This window comes from Prunus mume, linkage group LG6 (genome assembly GCF_029339155.1).
Source record: "Prunus mume cultivar Tortuosa linkage group LG6, ASM2933915v1, whole genome shotgun sequence".
Classification (NCBI taxonomy): Eukaryota; Viridiplantae; Streptophyta; class Magnoliopsida; order Rosales; family Rosaceae; genus Prunus; species Prunus mume.
In genome coordinates, this window is record NC_142703.1 from 2,741,068 (window position 1) to 2,762,626 (window position 21,559).

The 21,559-nt window shown below is 37.5% G+C and overlaps 3 protein-coding genes across 3 annotated transcripts; 2 read left to right on the forward strand and 1 right to left on the reverse strand.

Moving 5' to 3' along the window:
* Window positions 1-452: 452 nt before the first annotated feature.
* Window positions 453-2,281, forward strand: OHP2 (one-helix protein 2). Its single transcript, XM_008239268.3, has 2 exons — window positions 453-1,035; window positions 1,965-2,281. The coding sequence occupies exons 1-2, from the start codon at window positions 581-583 to the stop codon at window positions 2,077-2,079; spliced, it is 570 nt and encodes a 189-aa protein (XP_008237490.1). The 5' UTR covers window positions 453-580; the 3' UTR covers window positions 2,080-2,281.
* A 6,579-nt stretch (window positions 2,282-8,860) lies between these two features.
* Window positions 8,861-12,090, forward strand: RFC2 (replication factor C 2). Its single transcript, XM_008239271.3, has 7 exons — window positions 8,861-9,148; window positions 9,762-9,868; window positions 9,957-10,058; window positions 10,249-10,444; window positions 11,289-11,417; window positions 11,502-11,696; window positions 11,785-12,090. Exons 1-7 carry the CDS (start codon window positions 8,990-8,992, stop codon window positions 11,893-11,895), a joined length of 999 nt encoding a protein of 332 aa, XP_008237493.2. The 5' UTR covers window positions 8,861-8,989; the 3' UTR covers window positions 11,896-12,090.
* A 5,361-nt stretch (window positions 12,091-17,451) lies between these two features.
* LOC103336517 (uncharacterized) lies at window positions 17,452-21,363 on the reverse strand. Its single transcript, XM_089054995.1, has 7 exons — window positions 21,113-21,363; window positions 19,582-20,012; window positions 19,137-19,463; window positions 18,673-18,867; window positions 18,391-18,516; window positions 17,792-17,970; window positions 17,452-17,553 (listed from the first exon to the last, which is right to left on the reverse strand). The coding sequence occupies exons 1-7, from the start codon at window positions 21,361-21,363 to the stop codon at window positions 17,452-17,454; spliced, it is 1,611 nt and encodes a 536-aa protein (XP_088911121.1).
* Between the last annotated feature and the right edge of the window lie 196 nt (window positions 21,364-21,559).

Consider the following 21,559-nt stretch of genomic DNA (forward strand, 5'->3'; position numbering starts at 1 on the left):
TTCGATTCTGTGAAGGATTATGTTACTTGTTAGCATAGAAAACCAAAGCTGATAGTTTCGTGAACTTTATAAACATTTTGTGATAAATATCCCTTAATTAATAGCTAATTGGACGCCATCATAATCAATTACTTTGGCAAGCAAAGCAAAATTTCGGATAAAACAACATTTTATCCATAAACCAAAACAACCTTGTAACTTAAGTGACTAAGAGCCTTAATGTGCACAGCTGTGTTCAAATCCCCACTCCTGCTTGAGAAAGGGAATGGACACGTGTCTGTCACATGCTTGAGAAGGCGTTAGGCGCCAAACTCAAGCCAGCCAACAACCTGACTTCTCTGCTTCACCCAGACCAACTGACTTTAGAATTAGAAGCCAGCCATCTCCTTTTGACTGCAACTTGGCCGCACCTTATCCACAAAACAGTTGAAGTCGATCGATTTGATGAGATAACACACATCAGACCCAAAATCGTCCAACAAAACCAAACAACAAAATAAAGAAAAGTGAAAAATAAGAAAGAAAAAACAAGCCTCAGAAAGAAAGAAAGCAAGCAAAAAAGGAAAGAGAAACAAAAAAAATGTCAGTGGCATCTCCATTCCCTTGCATCAAAATCTCAACTTCATCATCTTCCCCATCTTCTTCACATTCTTCTTCTTCTTCTAATCATCATTCTTTTAAGCTCTCTTCTTCAGCCAAGCCTTATTATGTAAAAACCATAAGGAGCTCTCAAACTGAAGGACCTATAAGAAGACCTGCAGCTCCTTCTCTTAGAGAACCCTCCCCACCTTCTTCTCCTGTGAAACCAACACCTCCTTCTCCTCAGGCTCCTACTCCGCCTCAGCAGCAGCCTTCGAAGCCAGCTCCGGTTTCCGGGCTGACCATGGTGGAGGATAATAAGAATGTGGTGACCTTGGAGTTTCAGAGGCAGAAGGCTAAGGAGATTCAGGAGTACTTCAAGCAGAAGAAGCTTGAAGCTGCCAATCAGGGCCCATTCTTTGGCTTTGTTGGGAAGAATGAGATTAGCAATGGAAGGTAATTCAAGCTTTGATATATGCTATTGAGAGAGTTTGGCTTTGAAGTTTGGCTTATCTGGGTTTTTGTAGTTTATTATGATTGTCTTGGTTTTGATTGGAATGGAATTATGCAATTGAAATTAATCTACAATTGCATAGGAGTGAACAATTTGGCAAACTAAAAATGGCTCAAATGTGAATTACCAAATCAGTAATTTTAGATAGCAAACCCTAAAAATCACATCCCCAAAAGGGCCAACCAAATCAGTTATCCTTTCCCTGAATGATTACTCATTTTGACTTCAAAAGTATGTAATTTTGATTTATCCCTCTTCTCTTTTTGGGACATAGGCCAGGGTTTGAATGCTGTAGGATAACTTTTTTAAGAACATTGAAATAACTTGGAAATTGAACTTTTGTGAAGTATAAAATAAGAAGAATTCATTATTTACCTGGATTCAAATGTTTGGGAATGGGAAGTATATTCAATTGATCAGCTTTCTGTGAATTGGTGTTTGACAACAGCTTCCAAGGAATCTACATTTTACTTGTCAACATTTCTAAGGAACCTTCACCTAAACAAAATCAATAACATATGCAACAGCCCTATGTAGGAGTAAAACTTCCATGTAACATGTTTCATATACCTTTCTCTCTATCTCTCTCATCACATGATCATGTGAAGAGAGATAGAGAGAAAGGTGTATGAAAATGGGATAGGCAAGTTTTTTTCCTCTATGTAGAACCAACATGCTTTCCTAACTTGGCATTCAAATGAATTACAATGCTGATTTTTTCAACCTTATTTGATCCTCAACCAAACTACTTGGGTTTCCATGAACAGAAGAATTGTGTTTACCTATATTGGTCTGTGTACTTGTCTGACATAATTTGGTTTCTTGATCTGGGATCTTCTTTCTTCTGTTATTTCCTTTTTCGGCTTTACAGATGGGCAATGTTCGGTTTTGCTGTTGGAATGCTAACAGAGTATGCAACTGGCTCAGACTTTGTTGATCAAGTAAAGATCCTTCTCTCAAATTTCGGAATACTAGATCTGGAATGATACACTGGCAGGATGTCAAAAGCCATTAACTCTTTCCTGTTGCTGGAGCTTCTGTAGACACATTCAGTGTTTCCCTTGTAACTTTGTTGAGTAACTTTTTTAAATTTCGTTTGTGAGAAATACTTTAGTGTCATAAGCTGTATTTCACTATATTCTTTACCAAGATTTCAAGGATAGAAGTTTGTGAAGGCTCGTTCGATAACGTTTTTTTCTCTTGTTTTCTTTTTGTAAATTAAAGAGAGCAAGGAGAAAGATATGGGAGAAAGGAGAGAGGGAGATGAGAGATTAGAGAGATGCAGAAGAGAGGAGGGAGATTACAGGAGACTATAAAAAGAAATCCTCTATTGTCCCTTGTCCCATTTTCCTCTTCTGTTTTCTTCTCTATCCTTAAATAAAAAGCCACAGAAAACAAAAAACAATAACGTTATCAAACGAGCCTTGTACACTTTGATCAACTCTTTGTTATCAATCTCAATTTACATGTAAATTTGTCATTGGTGTTGGAATGTTGAACTACAATTGCTACATGAGCCCAGCTGAACTTGATTGTAATATGTTAGCAGTATAAACTGTGTTATGTTCCCTAGCATTCTGTGTTTAGTTCTGGAGTGTAGACATTCTTTGTATTATCTACAAACTTGTTCTACTAGTATGTTACGGCTCGGAGCTGTTGAACTTGCATTCTCAAAATTTGATTTGTTGGCTTCCAAGAATTAAGTCGAATCCTGGGCACAGGCAGAAGATGCTGATTCTTGAGGAAGGTTCTTTTGTTCTTATAAATAATTCACTTCATGGGTTGTCAATACTCTCTCGGGCATAAAATTAAAGGGTTATTATTGTTAAATTCAGATAGATAGGCCAACGATCAACTACTAACAACATTGATATTGTCCCTAACTTAACCACCTACAAAGCCCATTAGGTGTGGTTTTATCACAAAAGGCATCGGTGATATTAGTAGTGGAACCATTTATTATATATTTTATTTTATTTAGTCAAGTTTCCGACATGAGACTTATATTCTTCAACACGCCCCCTCATGTGGAACCACCACATAGTGGGCTACACGTGGAGCCAAGTCCACATTAGAGTTAATCATTTACACCCAACACGTGATACACCACATATTGGGTAAGGGGTATGAGTAAACATTCAAGCTCAACATGTGAACACCACATATTGGGTAAGGGTAAAGGCCCAATTCAGGTCCAGGTTAATCAACCCGTTGTGATACCATGTTAAATTGGATAGACGGGCCCACTACTAATAATACGATATTGTTCTAACTTAACCACCTACAAAGCTCAGTAGGTGTGGGGTTTTATCATAAAAGGTCTCGTACAATTAGTAGTGGAACAATTTATTATATGTTATATTTTATTTTGTTAAGTTTTTGATGTGAGACTTTATTCTTTAACAATTATTTGGTTCGTGAGCCCATTGGGTCATTGAGGAAAAGTCCTATTCGATATGTGGCATGCGCTGGGTTGACTCGTTGTTTAGTGGGCTAAACTTGAGCTTGATGTTTAAAGCCCAACTTGGTCCATAGGCCCAGCCCATGTGAGCCACAGAAGACAGCCTAGATCACCCATAAATGCCCATCCCACATGCCCTGCCCCGCCCATTTTATAGGCCTACTTGATCTGACGTAAAATTATGGGTCACTATTTGGCTTGCGAGCCCATGAGTTGATTGGGCCTGCCCAGCCCATTGAAGAAAATCCCGGCCTGTTATGAGCCATATGGGCCTTAGCCCTTTGTTTAATGGGCTGAGCTTGATCTGGCCCGTTTGAGCCCACGAAAGCCAGCCCAGCCCACTTGGATTGAGTTGGGAGTTAGGTTTTTTTTTTTTTTAAATTTATTTTTGTTTTTGTTTTTGTTTTTTGGTGGTCAATGTTGGGAATTGGGTTCAGTAACGGCTATTTTGACTTTTATCCCAACCATTAAAAAGAAGTGCATTAGGCAGAAACACGCTTATCTCTTAACCTCGCCGCTGTCGCTCATCTCTCCACACCACACTCATCATCTTCTTCTACAATTTCAGCTTAACTCACTTGTCGAATTTTTGAGTCTTTGTACCTCCATCCATAACTTTGGGTGGGCAATTTCACCCAAAAAGGTTGGATATTTTTTTCCTTTTTTCTTCCATTAATTTTGAGATGTTTAGACTGAAATGAGTAATCTGCCGTTTGACAGATTTTGTTTTGGTTGTGAAATCTAATACTTTATTATTTTTTTTCTCTACTTGTTGGGTTTAGTGCTGCAGCTGCTTCACCTATTTCTGTTCCTTTTATTTTCTTTTCCGTCGAACTGTTCTGTTTTGCTTTTGTTTTCGGAGACAACACTCAACCTCTTGGACAATTTCTTTGTGTTGTGATTAATTAATTGGGTAAATAGCTTGGGATGGGATATTTTTGAAACTTTCAAATTGCAGGCTTTGGTTTTAGATTTTGTCAGCTTGATATATACTGATTCTTTTTTTATTTTGTTGAATTTTGGCAGCCTCAGACAATCAAGATGGATAATGCTAGTGGGACAGTGAATGAACCTGCTAATGATTCCACCACTCCACCTAACAATAAACCTGCAAGTGCACCCAGTTTAACAAGTAAAGTATGGTCTTATTTTAAAAGGGTTAATAAAATTGAAAATGGTAAACTAGTACTTAAAGCTGAATGTGGTATTTGTAATACTTTGTTTGCTGGTAGTCCTAGAGTGGTACTAGTCATTTATCCCGTCATTTAAAAGAGCATGAAGCTGCACAAGCTAGGATTAGTCCAGGTCATGTATTATTAAATGCTGATGTTGCTGGAAATTTGACAAATTTTGCTTATGATCATGCTGTTGCTCGTAAAGAAGTTGTAGATTTTATTGTTAGAGCAGAACTGCCATTTAAATTTGTTGAAAGCCATGATTTTACAGGCATGATTCAGCGTGCATTTTATCCTCAATATAGAGGAATTTCAGCTTCTACATGTAAGGAGATGTGATGAAAAAATTTGGTAAAGAAAAGAGTGATTTGCATGCTCTTTTTGCAAAACTTGATTCAAAACTTTGTTTAACTTTTGAAGTTTGGTCATCACAGCAAAAAATGGATTACATGTCTCTTACTGCACATTTTATTGATAAAGACTGGTGTTTGAATAAAAGGGTAATTTGCTTTAAAATGATTGAGTACCCACACACCGGAGAGTCACTTGCAACTCATATATTTGATGAATTGTTATCTTGGCGCATTCACAACAAAATATTTACTCTATCATTAGATAATGCGTCAAATAATGATTCAGTTGCAAGTGTACTTCCATCATCTCTCTTGCTTGATTCTGTGCAACAAAAGTTGTTTCATGTACGTTGTTGTTGTCATATATTGAGCTTGATTGTGCAAGATGGACTGAAAGTTTTATCTCCGTCTATTGATAAAATTACTGATATTGTACGTAGCATGAATTCCTCTAACAAGGGACATGAAATTTGGGTAAAATGTTGTACTGATTTCAATATGCAAAAGATAAATATAGACAATGATGTGCCTCATAGGTGGAATTCCACCTATGAGCTTTTACTTTTAGCTATAAAGTATAAAGTCCCTTTGCATTGGTATGTTAAAGAGATAAATGAATCACTTTCTTGCAATTTACAAGTTCCTAATGAAGAAGATTGGAAAATAGCTCAACTTGTTAGTGGGTTTTTACAAATTTTTTATTCTTCAACAAAGATACTTTCTGGTGTGTATTACCCAACTTCGAGTCGTGTTATTAGTTGTTTAACAGATATCCATGCATCATTTGCTGCATATTCTAAATTTTCTGTTTTTAAGGATGCTTTGACTGAAATGAAAGCAAAATTTGATAAATATTGGGAAGAGTTTCCTACTGTGTTTTGCTTTGCTACTATTATGGACCCTAGGTTTAAAGTATTTGCAATTGATGAATGGTTAAATATGATAGGTATTGATCAGTTAACCATTGACTCAAAACTTTTAGCTTTAAAGACTTTGTTATTTCAATTCTTTGAGGTCTACAAGAGGAGTGTAATGTCTTATGTGGGTCAAAATGTGCAGTCTGCAAATGTAACTTCTAGCACCTTCAGCCAAACTCCTGGTTCTATAGTTGTCCCTATTATGCAAAATTTCTCTATGCAATGTTTGAAAAGGGCAAAGCTATCATCTTCATCTTCTTCCACCACCAAATCTGAGTTAGAGGTTTACCTTGATTTACCAACAATAGATGTTGCTGACGATAACCAATTTAGTGTTTTGGGTTGGTGGAAAAAAAATCAATCATTATATCCTATTGTTTCTCTTATGGCTCGTGACTTGCTAACTATTCCAGCTTCTACTGTAGCATCAGAATCATGTTTTAGTGCAGGTGGTAAAGTTTTATCTGAGAAGTGGACCAATGTGAGTCCAAATACAATAGAAGCATTAATTTGCTTGAAAGATTGGGCCTTAGCAAATTCAAGGATGCAAGATCCAGCACAAGATGAGCAACGTGCAGAAGAATTAATGAACATTAGAGCATCAAGATCAGATTGGATGGCAGCTAGTGAAACGGTTGAGAGTGAATCTGAAAATGAGACAATTGAGAGTTGAATTGATGCGTGATAGGACACCCCCTTGACATGGCATATGTGTTTGGAATGCTATGATTTTTATTGTAGTTCAGACTTCGATTTTTATTATTATCAAGTTTCAGACTTTGATTTTTACAAAGGATTGTTGTACGTTTCAGATTTTTGTAAGAATGGAATTCATCTTGCTAAATTGGTCGAAGTTCTCTCTCTCTCTCTCTCTCTCTCTCTTATATATGTAATTAAAAGAAATGGCAAACTATCAATGCTGCAAGTCTTGACGGACTTGTAAGTTGTAACCTCCAGACTCCAGTGATGAAACCCCACACATTTCCAATGTTCTGATAGCAAAGATGATGGATCAAATTGGTAAACAGGAATCACAGGTTTGCAGCACTGCATGATGCTTGTAGTCACCGACGATGAATGCTAAATTTGGTTAAGCAGGTTGAGTTAAACCTGTGATATACTTGATCCGGAACTACAAACATTGCACCTGCTATAGCACCATAATGTATACTCAGGCATAAAATTTCATTACTCAGAGGCACAATTATGACTATACTCTGGCAAAATTCATTAGCTTGATAAACAGACTAACAATAACGGTGAAATCTTGATACACAGATTGACAGATCATGACAGTAGCATTCAATGTACAAATTGATTCAAGGACCTTTGGTCTGTTTTTGCCTGGCTAAAATGTAGTTCTACAGCATCATAAGAGGGAAACAGGAAAATAAAATAAAAAACCATTTTCCAAACCTACCATTACTTGCAAGAAAACTCAACAGATCAGAGAATCAGCATATGCCCAACTATCTATGTCTCACAGAAATATAGAGCATACAACTGAAAACTAATGATCTGATCATCCCTGACAATGACATTTACTTGAATATTGCATACATGAGAGTAACCAGAAACAGTGCACAAACAACACGCATTCCCTTCTGCAGATGAAGCATCTTTGCCTCAAGTCTTTCCACCCTAGCCTCCACTCGAGTTACCCTTGCTTCCAACATTGCCAGCCGGGCTCCCCACCTTGTCTCCGCTACATCTACACCTTCTGCAGTACTTTGTACATAATCTTCACTTTGAAGTGAATCCTCTTCCCAAGGTTGATAGTTACACATTTCAACAGACCAAAACTCCTGAACAACAGCCCGAAATTCTCCCAGTTAGAAACTTTCACCTGGGCAACCATCTTACCTCACACAAATTCAAAGCTATCAATGCTAAAGCAAGATAGCAAACAGTTGTGACTAGAATATGCACATAATAATTTCAATAAACTATGAACATAAAATTTTAAAAAGGACATGACCTTTAGGTAGTGATATATACATTCCACAGGGCCACATCCATGGTGCATCATATGAATGATTTACAACCAAGAAGGAATTTTCAGTAAACACCACAGAAGGTAGGTAGCTAAACCACCATGGCAATCTGACTAAAACTCACTAAAGCCATCCTTTTTGGTTCAACTACATGTAGGGTTCTATTCAATATGAGCTAAACTCCATTCAGGAAAAATAAATGAAACCATGAACCCAAATTGTTTACATTTCACTAATTGCACCTCAAATTTAAATGAGAATAGAAGATGCTTCAATTAGCATTTATTTACTTATGTTAAACATCTTCTAGTAAACCCATTGCTCAAAGGGGATAAGGGGCATCAAGCAGTTAAGTTTCAGCTTTCTGGGTTTTGGGATTTACAGACTTTCTCAGCTGCAATTCCATTTCACCTTCATTTGCGAAAGGCCCATATTTTCTACAAGCAAAACAAAATAAAATACAGTAAAACATACCTTCGAAGAAACCCAAAAGCGAACAGAAGAGAGCCTGTGGGGTTTTCTTGTTACAGCTGAGGCACAGTGTCCCCAATTATTTTCAGGTTTCTTACGAATCAAGATTTGAGAGTGGGAAAAATGGACAGACCCGATACCCAGATAGCAAATGGGTTTTGGCCGAGCCCCATATCAGATTTTACACAACAAATACATGATGATGTAGTATATTACATTTAACCATTACATCTTTGTTGTCAATATTCAATATTTTAATATTGACAATATCATTGGTAAAATAAAATTGTAACAAATAATTGGGGTTGGGTAAAGAAATATCAAAAGCACAGGGGTTTTAAACAAATAAATAAGTAGAACAGAGCATAGGCAAAATTGAAATTTGACCTTATCCAGGCCCTTACACGTAAACGGCAGAAGGACTATTTTTCTCCTCCAAACCGAAGCAGAGCGGCAAAGAGGGCTGTTCGCTGTGCCACGTTCACCCGGCATTTTTCTCACAGCCAGCAGAAAAACGACAACGCAATGGCGTCGTCTTCTTCTTCTTCGTCATCAGCCTACGACATACCATGGGTGGAGAAGTACAGGCCCAGCAATGTCGCCGACATTGTGGGCAACGAAGACGCCGTGTCTAGGCTCCAGGTCATCGCTCGCGACGGCAACATGCCCAACCTCATCTTGGCCGTAAGTAGCTCTCTCACTCACTTGCGCACAAACCCAACACATCCATTTCACTAAACCCTAAACCGTAAACCTTAGGGGAATATTCAATATATAATCTGATTGTGTAAAAGTTTTAGCATTTGTTGATTGGAAATTGTAAAATTTTGATAAAATTTTGAAATGTTTGAAAGAAGATTGGTAAAAGTTTGTTGTTTGTGCTCTCACATTCCATGGGTATTCATAGGTTTGAAATTGGGGAAAAGTTTGTTGCCTGCTCAGTAAGTGTGAACCGAGCTTATTAGAATTTGGATCAATTTAATGAACTTTTTATATTAATGCGTAGTGGAAGTGAAGTATATGCTAGAGGCAACTTCGGTGATTTTAAGAGCCTAGTTCCACAGACACTTGTGGCTGTGATATTTAACATGGGGATTGCTTACAAGAGAGGTTAAAGTGTTAAAACTTTTGTCTTATCTTGTTCGGGATTTCGAAAAATGAAAAGATTTCTTCATACTGAAAGCTGTTAGACTCGGTCGAGGGGGGTGTTTTGTGTTTGGGGTACTAAGTTGGAAGGTTTCAATTGCATCAACTCACTGGACCTATGCTTCTACTGATCACTGTTTATTGTTTTCAGGGTCCTCCTGGAACTGGTAAGACCACTAGTATACTTGCTCTTGCGCATGAGCTCTTGGGACCAAATTATAAGGAGGCTGTTTTAGAGCTGAATGCATCAGACGACAGGTGAGTACATTTATAGTATTTATTGAATTCAATTTATAAAAAATATTGGTATTTATCATAAACTATTTATTGTTGCTTTCTTGTCTAGGGGAATAGATGTTGTGAGGAACAAAATTAAAATGTTTGCTCAAAAGAAAGTCACATTGCCTCCCGGGCGGCATAAAGTTGTCATCTTGGATGAAGCTGACAGGTAATCCTGATAATATTGTCCCATGAAAGTAATGTGCAACAAACTGCAAACTGCCCTTATCCATCTCCCTATGTGTTTTTACTTTTTGGTGCATGACTGTTCATTCTTTGGTATATTTCTTTCATCCCAAAACACATATATCTCTTAATTTTTTTTATACAACATTCTTATTTACATGTACACAATTCAGTATGACATCTGGAGCACAACAAGCTTTGAGGCGGACAATGGAAATATATTCAAATTCCACTCGTTTTGCTCTTGCATGCAATGTATCTTCCAAAATTATTGAGCCTATTCAGAGTAGATGTGCCCTTGTCCGATTTTCTAGATTATCTGATCAGGAGATACTTGGTCGCCTAATGATAGTGGTTCAAGCTGAAAAGGTAAAGAAATTTATTTACATTGTAATGTCTATTCTGCATACTGTCATCAATTAGCTTCAAAGGAATGATAATCACCGAATATATTGGTTCAACTTTACTTTACTATTAGGTTGGAAGAAATTTTTTTTATGTCGCCACTAGTTTATCAGACAGAGTATATTCTTTTATTCTCTGTCACATTCCAGCTTTTACATTTATTCAATTTTTTCTTTAATACTATCTGTTCAGCTTCATTTCTGTGCCCCACTACTGCTAGAGCCTGAAACACCGACCTTGCTTAGCTATTTTTGTTTGTCAGAATGTTTTTCGTTTACTCAGTAAACTGATGTGTGTATATGGTCTCTTGATCCTTCCCTCTGTCGGTGTGTCACACTTTTTGCACAACATGGTAACATGTCTTAATGCATGTGTTTGTGGTATCATGCCAAAAGAATGGAAGAAAATTTTGCAACTTCTGTTGGTTGTCTTTCTAAATTCTATCAGTGCTTGCTCAGTAGTGATTTTATAGGTTGATATTTCATTGGCCTCTTAATTGATGTCACCCCAAGAACTGAGGTTTGAGAAGATATTTGATACTTATGCCTTTAGATGAAGCTTAATAATGTATCTCTATGCTTGTGCTTATAGGTTTTTATTTCATAGGGATTCAACCTACTTTCCAAACCCTATGCCTAACGTATTGAGACTCGCTTTAATCTTGAGGCTTATGCCAAGTTATAGGTTATTAACAATGATAAAATTTCAAAAAGAAATTGCTTCGCTAATCGACCGTTGCCGTGTATATAAACATTGTTTCGAAAACTTTAGTTTGTGTATAATTCATCTGTGTTTGTTATAAATGAAGGTTCCCTATATTCCAGAAGGTCTTGAAGCCATTATTTTCACTGCTGATGGTGATATGAGGCAGGCACTGAATAACCTGCAAGCTACAAACAGTGGATTCCGGTTTGTCAACCAAGAAAATGTTTTCAAGGTCATATTTTTAATGAATGTCTTGATATGCTCATTTGTTTCGTATGTTATTTGGTAATTCTCTAAGATGTTTATTGTTTTTCAGGTCTGTGACCAGCCTCATCCATTGCACGTAAAGAATATGGTGTGCAATGTGCTTGAAGGGAAATTTGATGATGCTTGTTCAGGTCTCAAGCAGCTCTATGATTTGGGCTACTCCCCAACTGACATAATCACTACCTTTTTCCGTATCATAAAGAATTATGATATGGCTGAGTATTTGAAATTGGAATTCATGAAGGTATGTATGTACACTATTCGAAGATTTTTCTCTCATTCTCCGTGAGATCTTGTCGTTTCACAAGCCTTTTACTTGTGCGAGTTTGCAGGAAACAGGTTTTGCTCACATGAGAATCTGTGATGGAGTTGGCTCCTACCTTCAGCTGTGTGGTCTTCTGGCTAAGCTTTCCCTAATTCGTGAGACGGCTAAAGCGACATAAAATGTTTTAACTACTGCTAGATATGTGATGTTTTATGGTGAATATCCTATTGTACTGCAGTTCATCCTTTGTTTTGTCAGGAGAAATGGATGGTCACTTTTAAGTGCAAGTTATTTGTGTTGTCTAAGCTCTCGAAATGGTTCTCTGTTGTAATATTTTATTTATTTTATTTTATTAAATTTGATTCGCTGTGTCCATGAATCCTGGACGAGCAGGGACCTGCCACGTGTCCCCACCAAACAGAGGGAGCTATCAGGTGCGGATAGGTGTGCTACCTTGCAGCCATTGGTTCAAAGCAAGTTGTGAAGCAGGGAACGGTTGGCTGCTTAATTCATGACTTTAGTTAATTGTTTTCGCAACTTGCATACGCAGGCCAACTCCATTCTATAGTGAGCGCCATAATAAGGCCCTTAGAGGAGGTTTTTTCTCTTAATTGTCATATCAAATTGGTTAATTTGATTTAACAGATAAGAGATAGGACCTCATCTAAAGTCCTCACTATAGAATTCTTGCTCTATCACCAGCATCACAAGCGAACGGAATGGTTTCCTGGCTTGATTTAAGCCCAACCGTTGGATGCATCTTGTTCATTCTTGACTATATACCGCATGCCCACTCAATGTGACCAGCACCCACGTCAAAATATTATGAGTCTATCGTATCTTCACTATCTAACAGAAGTAGATGTTCTTTGCCACTGCCAGAATCAATTAAAGAACACAATGCCCTTGATGTACTTATAGTCTCTTGCCCAAAAAAAAACAAAAAGATTAGCAAGTTTCTTATACAAGTCTAAACATAGTTAACCGCTAAAAAAGTATCATGCATGTGCCAATTGGTTTTATTTTTTATTTTATTTTTAGAATTTAGAAAAGATAACATGGGTAGTTATGATTCCTTAAAAGTAGGACCTATTATCTTATTTTGTTTTTAATTTTAATTTTTTTAATATGAAAAAAATATAAATTTACCATATTATTCTCATTTAATTAATAATTTCAATTCTTAATGATTGAATTAACCAAGGGCATTTACTGGTATTTTAAATGTTTCACCATTCTCTGCAGTGCGAGAGAGACCTCTTTTCAAGTACAAGAAAACAGAACACTTGTAAGTGAAAAACAAGTTGTATCGCAAATCAAATTATTCAACAGAACATGTACGTTGTTGCTTTTAGTATGTAAATACATTAGGCTCGTCAAGCAAGACAACGCTCTCTGTTAAAGCATCCATGACCTCATAAATCCATTGTCCTTCAATTCGAAGTCTCTTAACTTGCTTGGTCTTAGGGTTCACAGACCGATATTCACCGTTGTCATCCATCACTCTGAGAACAACTTCACCACTTAAATTAAATTGAAATAAACTTGAATTGAAACAAAGAAATATAAACCAAGAATTTAAATGACAAGGAAAATATTAAACTAGCAAAACGAAGAACTCACTACACTAGATCCAGATGCGAGACGAAAGATAGGTTTGTTTGTCTGATGTTGTGTGTCTGATGCCTTCGTCAGCAAGGTTTATATAGGGCACTCGTCAATGGGCTAGCCATTGAATGGCCAAATGTCAACCCTTCTTAAAATTCTTTCCTTTCGAAGCCCCCCTAAATCCGTGAGATTGTATCGAAGCCATGCTTGATTCTTCCTTGTTTTGGACCTCGGATTTCTTTCCTTGTGACCCTCTTCCATCTTCCGACCTTGGGCACATGTGGGAGTGCCCTTCAATGTGAAGAAGGCCAAACCAACATAAATATATGTATATATATGTATATACAAATTATAAATCCAAGCTGCTGGCCCATCAATATAGAACACATGCACTTCCTTTCCCCACGTGTGTAATATATATATATATATATATATAACTTTAACTTTCAGCCTACAGACTTCGGTGGCAATAATTCTAACATTCAAAACAACACAAGCGGCCGCCACTCCTTCGAGGCCGCAGCTTTCATATGCACTTGTGCCCATTTGCAAGGGACTCTCTGTTTCTTCCTCCATTCCAAAAACCTGTCGCCACCTCACTGAAACCATGAAATTTCCTTGCCCAGCAAGATGGTCAATTGTTTGTGCTGAACCACCCTAAACACATTCATCACTGCAACTTCTGGTGGTATCCAGATGCTATCTTGCCGAATACTTCATCGTGAATGTGAAGAAGGCCCCAACCAACACTTCCTTTCCGCTCCCGACAAGGGACTCTCTGTATAAACCATGAAATGTCCTTGAGCAAGATCAATTGTTTGTGCCAAGCTTCTGGTGGTATGATCAGAAGTGAAATGTTCCCGGTGTGCGCTCTGGCTTGAGTCCAATGCAGAGCCCCGTTGACAAAAGCAGGCGGATTACTAACAAAAAAGTGCCGGGACGGGAGCATAATGTCACTTTCCTCAGGATCAACAGCAGTATTGAGAGTCTTCCAAGAGCCCTTGGCTAACGACCAGATCTCATATTGACATGAGATAAATTTGTTTTCTCGAAAAGAAGACACTCTTCGTAAGACCTTATAGTCATTGGCACTCCTGTCGTAGCCAAAGCCACAGCTTGCTTCTAGATAATCATATTCATGACAAAAGGTAACACCAGACTTGGGCAAAACCACAAACTTTCTGATGCTAGGGTTCCAAACTAATGCGGTAGAGTCAATGTCTTCCGCAGCAAGGCACACGAGACCCTTACAAGTTCCGACAAACTTGGATGCCAACCCTCCGTCGTAAAGATCGTACGGATTGTCAAGATTGGTATACTTGAAAGTACCTGTAGGATGTCTATAGAGAGACAAGTGCATGAGAAGAGATATTCAAAGGACTTCAAGGAAAAGAGTGTGGTGTGCAATATAAAGCTTAAATAGATGGATAGATCATTTAATGAAGTTTATAATGCACCAAGACAATGGAAAACCTTTGTGGAAAGCTGTGAGTGTGTGGCTTCAATAGAGTGCTGTACCAGAGCCCAATCTAAGATCAGCAAATACGTTCAGACAACTACAGGATTGATGCAGCCTAACAATCCTTGCATGAGTTGGACATAGTTATAAAAATAGAAAATAATTTAAATAGCATACAGCAAGAATAGGCTTTGGCATGCAGTAGACTCCGAATTAATCTAGAGCACAAATACCTAATGACTGTCTAAGGGTTTCAAATCGTAGATTGTCTAGAGGTTTTGTGAAAATATCAGCTAATTGTTTTTCAGTAGAAACAAATTCAAGTGAGAGTACATTCTCTTCCACTAATTCACGAATAAAATGGTGACGAATATCAATGTGTTTTGTGCGAGAGTATTGAACCGGATTTTTAGAGATATTAATTGCACTCATGTTATCACAAAACGTGACCATTTTACCTTGCCGAATGCCATAGTCATTTAGCATTTGTTTCATCCATAACAACTGTGTGCAGCAACTCCCAGCAGCTATGTACTCGGCCTCGGCCGTGGAGAGAGAGACACAATTTTGCTTCTTGCTAAACCAGGAGACAAGGTTGTTGCCTATGTAAAAGCATCCGCCAGTTGTGCTTTTTCTATCATCAATGCTCCCAGCCCAATCCGCATCGGAATAGCCTGCAAGTTCAACATTTGAGACAAATGAGTAGTATACACCAAAGTTTGTGGTACCACTCACATAGCGGAGAATTCATTTCACAGCAAGTAGATGTGATTCTTTGGGATCGGATTGGAAGCGAGCACAAAGTCCAACACTGAAGGAGATGGCAGGTCTACTGGCAATCAAATATAACAAGCTGCCAATCATGCTTCTATATAATTTATGGTCTACACTTTTGCCATGTAAATCCTTGGAAAGTTTGGTGCTTGTGCTCATAGGATTTCGAATGGGCTTGGCAGATTCTAGACCAAATTTGGACACCAAATTTTTGGCATACTTTGTTTGAGAGATGAATATGCCTCCATTGAATTGTTGGACCTGCAAACCAAGAAAAAAATTTAGTTCACCAAACATGCTCATCTCAAATTCGGTTTGCATTACCTCATGAAATTCTTTGACAAGGATATCTGAAGTAGATCCAAAAACAATATCATCCACATATACTTGAGCAACCATTAAATCTTGTTTGATTCTTTTGACAAAGAGGTCTTATCAATGCTACCACGTGTGTACCCTTTTTGAAGAAGATGTGTGGACAATCTATCATACCATGCTCTCGGGGCTTGTTTGAGTCCATAGAGAGCCTTTTTCAGACGATATACATGATTGGGATGGATAGGATCTTGAAAACTTGCAGGTTGTTCCACATAGACTTCCTCTTGTAAAACTCCATTTAGGAACGCACTCTTGACATCCATCTGATAAAGCTTGAACTGAAGATAACATGCAATGGATAGCAACAATCGAATAGATTCTAAACGCGCAACCGAAGCAAAAGTCTCATCAAAATCCAAACCTTCAATTTGAGAATAACCTTGGGCAACAAGTCTAGCTTTGTTGCGCATAATTTGTCATTTCTCATCTGTCTTATTTCGAAAGATCCACTTGGTACCAATTACATTTGAAGTCTTTGGGACGTGGAACAAGATACCACACATCATTTCTTTCGAATTGATTTAATTCATCTTGCATAGCCAGAATCCAGTCGTCATCTGCAAGAGCATCTGTCACACTCTTAGGTTTAATAAAGGATTACATAACATAAATTGGTTACCTCATTACAAACTCGTTGTCGAGTTCTCAATTTATCATTAACATTCCCAATAACATCTGAGGGTGAGTGATCTTTCTGAACTTGTTTTGTACCAGGTCTGTGTATCGCAGGATTGATAGGCTGGTTACAATCCTCGAAGTCAGCTTCAGTACCATCTGCAGATTCGTGAGTTTCCAGATCTGTATCTTCACTCCTAGGTTCAACCTGCAATATAGAAGTGTCATTTACAACCACATTAGCTGATTCCATTATTATTTTAGTGCGACTATTAAACGCCCTATATGCTCGACTATTCATAGAATAACCAAGAAATATTCCAACATCACGTCTTGCATCAAATTTTCCAAGATACTCCGTGTCTTTGTAAATGTAGCATTTACTACCAAAAGTCCTTAAGTGCTTGACATTTGGTTTCTTCCCTTTCCAGATTTCATATGGAGTGCTCTTGGTATGTGGCCTGAAAAACACACGGTTAGATGTATAGCATGCAGTACTGATGGCTTCAGCCCAAAAATGATCCGCCAATTTGGCACTTTTTAACAAGACATGAGCCATGTCAAGAGGAGGACTCTATTTTTCCTTTCAGCTACCCCATTCTGTTGGGGAGTGATTGGCAGAGAATTCATGTTTTATTCCTTGTTCAGAACAGAAATCAGAGAAAGCTCGATTTTCAAATTCCATCCCATGGTCTGTCCTAAGTCTCATGATACAAGAATTAGTGTCATATTTTTCATTCATGATTAGCTTGTACAAAACATAGAAGGAATTAAAGGCTTCTGTCTTATCATGCAAAAAAATGACCCAAGTAAAACGTGAGAAATCATCTACTAAGACAAGAATGTATTTCTTTCCTCCTAAGCTAGCAACTTGAATTGGACCAACCAAATCCATATGCATCAGTTCCAAAGTTTTAGAGGTGGAGATTGAGTTTGTAGCTTTGTGAGGGTTTTTGGTTTGCTTCCCCAGTTGGCAACCTTCACAAACACCCTCACGTTTACCTGAAAGATTGGGCAATCCTCTTACAGATTCACAATTTGACAATTTAATTGAGTCTTGATAGTTCATGTGTCCCAAACGTTGATGCCATAAATCAAGATGATCTTTACTTGTCCTAAAACACACTTGAGAAACTTCATTAGTGGAAAAACAATAACAATTGTCAGGTGATCTGTTTCCAATCATCACATTTGATCCATCTTTATCATTAACAATACATTGGGTTTTAGTAAAACTTACCTCACCTATTTCATCACAAAGTTGACTTACACTGATGAGATTTGCTTGAAGATTTTCAACTAATAAAACATTGTCCAAGCTAGGTGTACCATTTGCCATAATCTTTCCTTTGCCCAAAATCTTGGATTTTCTTCCAACTCCAAAAGTGACCATTCCACTCACGCATACTGTAAAGATTTCTGAAAAATATGATTTTTCACCAGTCATGTGTCTCGAACATCCACTATCAAAATACCAAGATTTAGATTTAGAGTCAGAAAGAGCAGTAAGAGCAACAAAACATTTCACATCTAATATTTCAGGAGGATTAGTTTGATGTGTATCACTTGAAATTGCCAGCAAGCAATTTTGATTATCCTTTCTTCTCCACACTAGATTTGAACTTGGTAAAGATAGGGAATGAGAGAGTTTTGATAGCCTACTTACCTCTTTTACAAGATATGCAATCTTGTTTCGAATTCTTACCTGTCCCTCCTTGGTGGACTTTTGACTTACTAAAATCTGTTGAAACAGTTTGCATTTTGGTCGAATGTGTCCACGAGCTCCACAATAATGACACGTGGGTGTAAATCTCCAAGTTGTTTGAAGAGTTGGAATACCAGTAGAAAGTGCTGGTTTGACAAACTTTGTAACAGATACAGCGGAATACTTGTTGAGTGAATCAAAACCTAAGCCACGTTTGTCTCCATCTCTTCGACCCATGCTAATCATTTTGTCAACCTTTTCTGCACCAATTGTCAAAGCAATAATCCTTTCCCTTGAACTTTTAAGCTCAATTTCAAGGGCTTGGTTGTTAGAGGTCAAAGAATCAATTAATTTATTTTGATCAAAGCATTTTTTCTATAAGAATTCCAATTTTTCGTGCATACCTTCACACATACCTTCACCAATTGTTTCTGGTTCAGCAGCAGAGGATTGTAATGTCCTGGCAATCCTACTATTTTCAAGCTCCAGCACAGCAACCTTTTTGGCAAGCTCTTTGTTGTGTTGATTCAGTTTCTGAGAAGCAGCTAGAAGATCGTCATATTTTTCCAGCACATAACCAATATTTGGTTCTTCATCATTCCATTGTTTTGCTGTGCCTTATCCAAACTAATAGTGGTGATTAACGCAATGGTATTTTCTTCACTTTCTGATTCTGAATCGATGTCACTCCAGGTTACATTCAGTTCTTTGGCTTTGCCATTTTGCTTCTTTTGTGTGTTGGCACATTCAGTGGAAATATGTCCATATCCTTCGCATTCATAGCACTTGACTCTGTCTTTAGTGGTCTTCTTCTCAATAAACCTGCGAGATTTTAAATTACCATCAGTATGATCACCATGCTTAATTTTTGAATTTATACCTGAGTGATTTTTTGAATCATGACTTCTCGAATTTTGATATTTGAAAAACTTCTTGAATTGTCGTGAAAGATAAGCAAATTCCTCCACATTGAATTCTTCAGATTGGTGTTCACCATCTTCATTATCAACTACTTTAAGAGCAACGCTTTTATTTTTCTTAGGAGCTAGATGCTTCATCTCGTAGGTTTGAAGCGACCCTATAAGTTCACGAACTTTCAGAGTGTTCAGGTCACGAATCTCTTCAATGGCTGTGATCTTTGGTGAAAAACGTGGAGGCAAGGACCGTAAAATCTTTTTCACCACCCTATCTTCTGGAATTTTTTCACCTAAATTTGAACAGTGCATTCACAATAACACAAAGTTTGGCATAAAATTCAGAAAAGGTTTCATTCTCATCCATCAGAATTGTCTCGAATTGTAGAGTGTGCATTTGAAGCTTGGCACCCTTGACAGTATCTGTTCCTTTATGAGTGACCTGCAAAATGTCCCAAGCTTCCTTAGAAGTATCACAACTAGATATATATTCAAATTGATCATAAGATACAGCAGTAAATATAGCATTTAACCCCTTTTGATTATTAGTACTGTGTGTGACTTCTGCAGTGGTCCACTCCTCTCTAGATTTGAGAACTGTGGTTTCTTCATCTCCTTTTCCGATCTTCTTTGTGGGTTCAGAAAATCCATGAACCACTGTGTACCATACACGTTCATCTAAGGACCAAAGAAACGACTTCATTTTAGCCTTCCAAGCACCATAGTTGTTGCCATCGAAATATGGTGGATGTGCAACAGAACCCTCGGCACGATCCATCCTAAGGTATGTTAAATCTTGCTGAGTATGTCTAGCAACCTGCTCTGATGCCAATTGAAAGTACCTGTAGGATGTCTATATATGCCTAGAGAAGGTTAAATAGTCTAATTCGAATTTCTTGCAATAAATAATAATCAACTTTTGAAGCATGATTGATATGGCTTATCAATCCTGTAATGTGCAGAGCTTAAAATAAAAGAACATACAGAGAATTATTTTACGTGGTAAAACCCCACCTCTGGGGAAAATCCACGGGACTTCTCAGTCCAACACAAATCCACTATAGAACGATGATTACAAGAAGTACTCACACACTTATCCTAGCCACATTCTAGATAATGTTTACCGACTTCTTCATAACTCAAGTTCTGTCACAGGGATGATCTTCGAACACTCCTTATGTTGAACGCAATACTGGCCACGATTGCTTCAAGCTCACCGGAGGAAAACCGCCACCACGGTCTTGGTGCCCTCAACCGTATGAGTCACCGACATGCATATGAATGCAATATGAATGATTAAAGTGTTTGATAAATCACCAAGTAAACATTGAACACTTGATGATTTATCTCAAATATATGCACAACAGCTTTTCTTAGAATTCTATATGCTCAAAACAAATATCTCAAAGTTGTGCTTCATAAAAGAATGGCACATGATCTTTTATACAAGACTTGTTCTCTCTAGTTGGAGAGAAGCACAATAGGCCACGAATCTTAATATTCCTGTTGCACCACAACCTATCATCAATAAGAGATTTGAATTCACTTTGGACTCAAAGTAATGACACCTCTCCTTAAACCAAATTAACTAAGAGGTAAGCAACGTGCCAAGTCACAATAGGAAAAGATAATATTTTAACTTCAATTAAAATAGAGTTGAACTAGGAAAGTAATCTCAAGAGATAAAATCTAATCTTATTAAAAATAAGATTAACATAAAAATACTTGAAGTGAAAATAACTCAAACTAGGAATCCTATAATGAATGCGTGATTATGTCATGATTTACCTGAGGTCAAGATTCTCATATGGTCAGGGCATGCCTCGGAAGTGTGGGGTTGAAAGAGTAGTGACAAAGCGTTCAATAACAATTCCTCACAAACCTAATTTTCACCCTATACTAAAGTCTAGGAAATGCCAATACGAATTTCGTACTAACATACTCTCTAAGCATAGATGATGAACGGCCATCGTCGTTGTCGTCATCCTTGTACAATAAGTACATCCCATATTGAGGGTTGTGAAGGAGGAGTTGAACGTCTTCGTTTTGAATGAGACGCTGGGTGATGAAAGTAGAGCTTTTGATCATACAATTCCATGACTTACACACTGCCGTGAACCGAAGTAGAGATCTGACAGGCAACCTTAGCAAGATTTCGTATATGATATCTTTAGTAACCTTGTCCCCTACCATTGCTTCCAGCAATCCAATTCTCTTCTCTAAGTGAAACAAAGTAGAGCAAATATTCAGTTACGCTCATATATTTATTTTTCTCCAATTTGGAACTATTTATAGGGAAGTACAACCTTAAATACAATAGGAAATATCTCTAAATTGCAAAAGGAAATATATTTCAATTACAATAGGAATAAATAAATTGGTAAGTAAT

What these genes read in the sequence shown, in the direction of transcription:
- OHP2 (XM_008239268.3), top strand. Translation starts at nt 581, where the DNA reads ATGTCAGTGGCATCTCCATTCCCTTGCATCAAAATCTCAACTTCATCA. An exon ending in AATGAGATTAGCAATGGAAG is followed by an intron (nt 1,036 to 1,964) that starts GTAATTCAAGCT and finishes TCGGCTTTACAG; the next exon opens with ATGGGCAATGTTCGGTTTTG.
- RFC2 (XM_008239271.3), top strand. Translation starts at nt 8,990, where the DNA reads ATGGCGTCGTCTTCTTCTTCTTCGTCATCAGCCTACGACATACCATGG. An exon ending in TAGTGGTTCAAGCTGAAAAG is followed by an intron (nt 10,445 to 11,288) that starts GTAAAGAAATTT and finishes TTATAAATGAAG; the next exon opens with GTTCCCTATATTCCAGAAGG. An exon ending in ACCAAGAAAATGTTTTCAAG is followed by an intron (nt 11,418 to 11,501) that starts GTCATATTTTTA and finishes ATTGTTTTTCAG; the next exon opens with GTCTGTGACCAGCCTCATCC.
- LOC103336517 (XM_089054995.1), bottom strand. Translation starts at nt 21,363, where the DNA reads ATGGTAGGGGACAAGGTTACTAAAGATATCATATACGAAATCTTGCTA. An exon ending in TGATTCAAAAAATCACTCAG is followed by an intron (nt 18,868 to 19,136) that starts GTATAAATTCAA and finishes GATAAGGCACAG; the next exon opens with CAAAACAATGGAATGATGAA. An exon ending in CAAACCAGCACTTTCTACTG is followed by an intron (nt 17,971 to 18,390) that starts GTATTCCAACTC and finishes CATATTTTTCAG; the next exon opens with AAATCTTTACAGTATGCGTG.